The sequence below is a fragment of the Aspergillus pseudoviridinutans genome, assembly GCF_018340605.1.
Source record: "Aspergillus pseudoviridinutans IFM 55266 DNA, scaffold_2, whole genome shotgun sequence".
NCBI lineage: Eukaryota > Fungi > Ascomycota > Eurotiomycetes > Eurotiales > Aspergillaceae > Aspergillus > Aspergillus pseudoviridinutans.
The window spans coordinates 1744102-1751797 of record NW_025091282.1 but is presented as its reverse complement, the minus strand read 5'-3'; the positions used below and the strand labels follow the sequence as shown (position 1 = coordinate 1751797).

Here is a 7696-nt window from a genome sequence, read left to right as displayed (position 1 = left end):
CTACCAAAGTCTGTTCTCCGGTAGTACCTTCTCCTTCTTGACGCCAGCAGACGATTTGCGCTCCGCCGGCGAGCGGAAGAACAAACTAGGTCCCTCGGAGGGTTTGAGCAGATGGCTTAGATACCCCCGGTGGGCCGGGTCACGGTAGTACTCGATATCGCGACGCTTAGTCGGGTCCGGGAGCCGGTACTTGTAGCCCATTTCGCGCATGATATTTGACTCGGTGAGATCCTGGGCCTCGAGGCCGGCGGCCTTGAGGAGGGCGTCGCTGGCGCTTTCGGACGACCATGCGGTCGAGATGAACGGGTGCGTCTCACGCTTCATGATGCGGGCTATGGCGGAGCGGGTGTAAAATCTCGTTGTCACGGAGCCGCCGGCGGCCTCGACGGCAGCGATGGCGCTGGCGGAGGCGCGCGACACGACGATGTGAATGGGTTGCTTGAGGACGTTGCCTTCAGCTGATGCGCCGCGGCCCAGAAGCTTCACGCCGTCCTTGGTCTGGTGGATGCAGCGGGAGTTGGCCAGCTCGCGAATGGTGATGGGGCGGGTTGGGTCGATGCGGCCTTGGTCAATCCATTCCTGGATGCGGTCGAGGTTGGCGGGTGCGAGGTCGAGGGCGAAACTGCGTGCCAGATGTTAGGAAATCTCCATCATCTTTTCTCTGCGGTGACAAGACCGGGACATACACGTTGTTGAACCCACGCTCACCGTGAACCACAATCTCCGGCGTCTGACCACCATTGAACCCCGCGGGGACCTTCCCATGCTGCTTTTGACCCTTGTGACCACGTCCAGAGGTCTTACCCTTACCGGACGCAGGACCACGACCTCTTCTAATTCTCTTATTGTACGCTCCCGGGGTATCGGACAACGACGCTAAAATGTGTGCATTGCGGCTCTGTTGCTGGAATTGTGGTAGGAGGAATGACAGTGGCGATGCTGCCGACACAGCTGGTTTTGACAGAATCTGTTGCCACCTCAGCGGCAGCATCTGAAGACTGGGACGCATTGTATCTGTGGGAGACTGATGATTGTGATTTTCCACTTCTGCGTTGAAACTGATATTACGGGTCAAAAGATCTTCGGGATGCGGATGCGGAGAAATGTCGGACCGGGTATCATTGGCTTCTCTGCCTGAGGATGACTACTACAAATTATCCTTTTGTTACACACATGATATTGGAGCAATTCTCTTATGAATTTCGTACTTATTCATCAAAGGTTCTGGCCGTGATTAGATTTTATTGTCTACTGGCTTTAGCGAAGAAAAGCTTGAAATAGGACTGGCACAAACACCCCGGAAAGTCCGTAGCCAGGCAGCTATGGAACAATTGCTATCCCAACCGACACTTAACACAGTTGTCCAGCAGCTTACCGAGGACAACTATAGTCAGGGAATGCAAATAATCAGCCAGTCTGTGGAAGATTGCCCACTGCTTCCTCGTGTACGAAGGCAGACGGACACCGTAGTCTTATCCACTGCCTCCCTCACCCTCGGACCGATGCAGTGACATCTAAACACGCTTTTGTGCATTGATAGTCCATTGACCTTCATAGGTACCTACCAGGCTGTGGCTGTGGAATGCCTATGTACAGCCAGGATCTCTCGCTGTGCTGATCATTGACTAGGCTGGGTGTATCCGGAACACGGTGTTGAAGAACACTTTGCAAGTGCGAGATATCGCCTGCTATATGCTCTGACTATCCAACAGCAATCTAAGGCTGGTCCGTTCTGCATCATAAGAACATCAACCTTGACGTAGGGAACCAGATACACCATCAGCTTCTGTGGCTAAGAAGCATGATGCTCAGTTGAATATAGCAACTGAGCCTCCTTCGGGTTCGATTGGAAACGTGTCTGTCGGCTGTGCTTCAGACCTTTGAAAACGGATCAGCCATTCCATTCAAGAATAACCGTATCGCTAAAGAAAACGATAGTGTTCCATTGCAGAGCGGCAGGGGCAACATGTCGACTTGGGCTATTGATTCAACCGTAGACAGATTTACTCACCGCTGTGTCGCTGGGCAGGGTAAGCCGGCTCTGGTCTTTCGCACCCATTGACAGGATTAAGGATGACTTGAGAGGCCACTTTGCCCAGACGTAAGGTTGCATCTTTCATTGTCTTCCCTGCTCATCACCTTCTTACTCCCGGTGCATACATATACATCGGGAATCATGACAAAGGTACTGAACTTAGATTGCCTCACGAAGATGACCAAAGTACCTGGCGTTGAATTCAACTAGCATCATCATTGGTCACGGAGTCGCCGTGTTCAGCAGGCATAGTTGCTGTACGAAAGTGCGTGCCAGCAAGGACTAGGCGCACTGAAATACTCGAATACACTGCGTATCGTCCAACACCGTCAACAAAGATGCCAGAAGCAAGGTAGTCCCACAAGCTCCCATGAGACCCAGACAAGGCATGGACAGGTTCCTTTTGTCAAGTCAGGTAAACATAGGTGCAGCCGGCTTTCCGCGATCCAATGCATTCGGACGTCAGCGACACCGGCACCGTTGCCCGGTCCATGGTTGTTGAAATCTGTTCGAAATCAGCGGAGAGCCTTGTCTGTGGCCCACTCCCCTAGTGGCAGTGTTAATTTGGGGCCGCGGTTGATTAAATCCATCGTTTAGGACATATTGCAAGATGTCGAAGATAATGTCAGCGGGACATGATCGAATTAGCAGTCACGATGAAAACGGTTGGATTTGTAATCTGGTGTAGCTACACTATTCCAGTGGGAAACAGAGAACAAAAGGAGAGTGGATGTCGAGGTCTGGACTCCAGACAAGTCTTTGCTATATTTGGGTCAACTGCTCAGTCAATTCCATTTCCATGACCCAGATGTGAAACAGGATTCGTATGCTTCCTGACTACGTTTATCTATCACCCTGTTTGGTAAATAATGAATGGTGATTTAATGACATATTGCAGGACAGAATGGTTGTCGTGACAATAAGGTCAATATGCCAGAAGTTGTTGGCTCCTGTCATTTACGCGCGTTGTTGATAGTTAGTGACGAATATTCGAGTATTGCTCTTATAGACCTGTACCACAATGACCGTTGCTTGAGCTACGAAGGACATCATCGCTCCAGGTGTTCTACTCCGCAGTAAACGAAAATTGCTGAAGGGAATCCTGGTGTTGTACGATCCCTTTTAGTCACGGACCATGCTATCGGTTATGCATTTATGGCTGTTAATTATCGCTAATAAGACCCAGTAAGTGTCTCTGCTCAAGGACGAACCTCGGTTTCAGCGCGTGATACACAGATTATTGATGCTGTCGATATTCGTAGGGGTGTAGACCGAGATCATCGGGATGATTCGAAGGCTCTTACTTCGGACCATCCCATCCTGCGACAGGGTCAGACTGTTTCGCAGACAGAAGACTCATGCGTGCTGGCTCGCATCGCTCAACTCGAGACATCTTTCCAATGATCCTTGCACGATAGGACTTGGACGCGAAAAAGCGAGGCGCAAGTCTCCCTACAGCCGGGCCTCAGATTCAGAGCGTGCACAAGCACCAATGCGCTGGATGGAATCAAAGTTACTCAAGCGAGATGAAAACTCGAGTGGTTGATCATCAGTTCAACCCGTGTGCGTTGGCCATGGAGAAAATGTGCTGCTGATGAAGTCCTCAAGCCGCCAGGATGAGTAAAAAAAAATTAATGTAAGGAGCCCAGAAGAGGTAGTAGAGTGGACAGTAGAAAAACAGCCACCACCTATCCTGTGAAAGGGCTGTAAACTTGTCCCTGGCGAGATACATAGGTACATATGAGGTACGCGATAACGGAGTACCATACTCATCAAAGTCCTTGCATACGTCCCACTGCCCACCTGGTGACCCAGAATGCTGCAAGGTGATAAATGACCTGGATATGACAACCCACGGTGCACTCTGTGCACATTTGCAAGGAGCTGCAGTTACAATACGAAAATTCTCCGATGAGCATCGTTTCCCCTCTGGTAATGGGCTACTACGACTGAGATACGGTCGGATTGGACCATTTCGGATCAAAGGTAAAACCAAATGAAATTGGGGAGGGCATATCTAGTTCGGATGGAACAGAGACGCAAACTAACATTCGCAGAGAACAAGCCTTTTCTCGATAGACTGGTTGAGGATAATATTATCTTCTTCTTGATATTTAAGGGGAAATTGTGATTTGAGGACAGTCCAAATTGAGATTCACACCGGAAATAGTAGGTAGTTGGTCAGACTTGGCCACCAGTAAGGTAGTGATGGTCCGCAGCCATACAATCCAAACATACTTACTCCGTACGTACTTGCGAGCTGGGAGGTTTAGTCCCTGAATGCAGTTACTGCTAAACTATAAGAGTGTGAACAAGTGATAGACCACTCCCACCGAATATTGCTATTTGCTAGGTGGCTGGCTGCCCAAGTCCGACTCTGGATACCGTATGGGGCGAACAACAGTGCTGGATGTGGATATTTGACAGTGGCACCGTGTTAGGGAAACACTATGGGTATCACTATCACTGAGCAAAAATTAAGTTATAACTTCAAGGGTAAAGATTATTCGCTCAACCATCATAATTAACAAACATGGTAGTGGGTTACGGTAGAGAGTATTGTAGGAAGGAAGAAAAGCCCGAAGAGGTGAAAATCTCCAACAACTTCGAGAGATTACGGCATGTTTCAGTGCCACAGGTGACAGGCCACTCTTGTGGCAACTTCAATGAACACTCTGTAACAGTTGCTATCTGAATTTCGATTATTCTTGCCCACTCCTAACACAGAATCCCCATAATATGTACAGAGTCCGTACTAGTGAACTCAAGGACACAAATGTTGACTTCAGCAGTCTCCCCGATGGTTCCGAATGGTCAGGAAATTATTGAGGCGACCGAATAGTGCAAACCTGATTGGCCCACTCAAACTTCATACGACTTCAGCCAGTCAAAGTCAGATAATCTGAGAATAATTACCGTAGAGCATAATAATAGTTGCGTGACTGGCAAGAAATACTAAGGTAATATTGACGACGCCTTGGGTCTGAGGCCGATCACGGCAAAGTCGCAACGGGCCAGTTTTGCGGTCTGCCACCTGCAGCCCAGCCTGGCCGACGACAGTATCTAGTGGCCAACAGAGTTATGTGCCGCTTAATTGCCCACCAGCAAAACATAATCATCATTATTACCTTGGCAAACGCCGCCGCCAATTTAGAGCTTTTTCCTTGGGTCATTTTTGCCTTTCTTCCAATTTTGGGGCGGTCTTGGGCCCATGCAACTGCGAGTCTGCGGGACCCAGGCGCACATGAACAGTCCAACCACACTTCGTTTTCAGGCCTCTTCGCCCTCTGAACTTGACTTTCCCGAACGAGTCAAGCGTTGCTCTCTCCCTTTCCATCTTTTTCTCTCCCTCTGTCATGCCGGCGAAATCTGATGATGGCTTATGACTAGCTGCGAGGTGGCCATCCGCCCATTGGAGACGCTACGGCGTCTTCCAATGTTGACATGACCACCACCATCAACCAGATCCGAGGGTTCATTTCGAGCCCCAGTCTAGCTCCGCTCGCGGCCTGCTATTCGTTCTTTACGAACGCCGAACTCCCGTGATTTTCTAAGATGACGATGAGGACTTTGAGATAGTTGACTTAGATCAAGACTGAGAGAATAATGCCACAACCCTCAGCCCTCAGCTTGTCTGTTGCATGGTGGCACGCGCTTGCAAGATGGTGGACACCTTTGTTAACTGGTTCTGGAACAATACTTCAGCCCACTTGGACATATGATTATTGATTATTTGCAAAATTGCTCTCACTTCCAAGACATGATCCAAGTTTAGAACGAACTCAGACCGAGCCGATCGTTGAGACTTGACTATGGACAAGTAACTTTGTGTTCGTGTTCTTGCCTCTTTCAAACGGTTTGACTGGCGGCACTTATCCGCTATGCCGTGACTCCTATGTATGTGCCTTGGTAGGGAGTAGTATTTTGGGCGCATGCACCACAAACCCGGTCCAGCAGACAAAAGAAGGGAAGGCTGAAGCATTTAACACAAAGGAGAGGCCAAAGAGGCCAAGACGTCCAGGTGCGCTGCTTTAGCTCCAAGGTTAACGCTGAAGGTGACGCTGAGCGTACCTTTATTGGTGGTCTGGGCTTCTGTTGGTTAACCTTTGTGGTGCGATTCGACTTGAGACTAGAAGCTCTGGCATTCTTTCGGGAAGTCTTGGGACTGTATCAACTTCTTTATGGACTATCTACGCATACATGGGCCATGTTCACACCGTGTGATCGTCTTTTCAGCGCGTAGTCCGTAGAGGATCATGCTTTGCTCTGATTCCTTTGAGCTTTCTCGAGAACAGTTCTCAGCACGTCGTCATCGGTAACGACAAGCCAATCAATGCCCATCAAGATATGAGATCAGATACGGAGGCTAAGGTACGGAGCATATCGTTTTTGGTTTGGCCTGCGACAAACAGCCAATAAATATAGATTACCTTGCTCCATCCTCCTTTGTTTCAACAGGAGTACTCTTTGATATCATATGTAAATTTGCGGTGCATTGATATACCCCGTATTGATTAAATGAAACTAGTCTGACGTAAAATGGAAAAGTGGATTGACAATTGAGGGCGAGGCTCCATGTTCGACGAGGCAGGGTAACATCATGAGCCATTTATTTATGCATCAGCACTCTGTAATTGTTCGCCTTTCCCTCAGGTAAAGTATTACCTCCGCTACAAACTAGGTAGGGTTCATAAATATCAATCATCCATGCTCCGTAGTACCTATCTATTTCGTGCTCCGTAACTTGATGAACTGAGACAAGAGCTAGTAAGCCTAAAATATCATTCTGTGGCTGACCGGCTGTTCCAAAACACAACCTAAGTTCTCCCAACGTATTCCCTCTTGCTCGTATACTGCCAGAGTCGTCAGTTTGGAATAAGCTGGAAGGACTCTGTATTCCGTATTTAATGCCGAGTCCGTAGATAGACCTCGATCTCAAAGACGGCTAGCCGCTTCTGGAGTATTGGACGAATTAGAGGCGTCGCATGCGGGCATAACATGATATTATGAGTACTCCGTATTACTCTCGGGCTGACTGTCCTATATGCATAAGATCTGCACCATACCGCGTCTTCTATTATCGATTATTGAACTGAACTATCAGCCAACAAGTGTACAGTATTCCGAGAGATGCTCCGTACTTCGTACATTACATTTTACTCCATGCGCCTACATGAAGCCCCGAGGCCCCTGAGCGCCGTCACATCTCTCAGCCCCTCTCTTAGGAGTTAGGAGTTTTTGGAGGCAATGGACTAGACGTTGGCGGAGATAACCACTCCGATCGAAACGACCGAACTTGTCCCTCAAAAGATACGTAGGCATCACGCTAAGCCAGTTGACGATACCATTATATCAAGTCATGACCCATGATCTGGGGCGAGACGAAAAAGGCAACGAGAACGAAGATTGATGCGGCACTCCTCCACTTGTATGCCCATGTGGGCTATTTACGCACCATCTTACCCATTCGATTATTGATTGACTGTCAGCCTTTCAAAGACACTTTCTCTCCCGTCCTGGACCGCGCCTCGCGAGTCGCGAGCGAGGGAAGTACTGTCCTTGATCGCTGAACGCCATCATCGGCATAGTAATCAGAATTCAGCTGGGGTTGCAAAGTCAAACCACCTGAGCCTAGTCCGTCACTCTATCCTTGATTGTCGC

General features: G+C 48.9%; 1 protein-coding gene across 1 annotated transcript; it reads right to left on the bottom strand.

Moving 5' to 3' along the window:
• On the bottom strand, positions 1–1009 carry Asppvi_002670 (mitochondrial 54S ribosomal protein uL15m; the record flags this gene model as incomplete). The annotated part of the gene is made up of 2 exons (XM_043298652.1): positions 1–622; positions 687–1009. 2 exons carry the CDS (start codon positions 1007–1009, stop codon positions 1–3), a joined length of 945 nt encoding a protein of 314 aa, XP_043154587.1.
• Positions 1010–7696: the final 6687 nt, after the last annotated feature.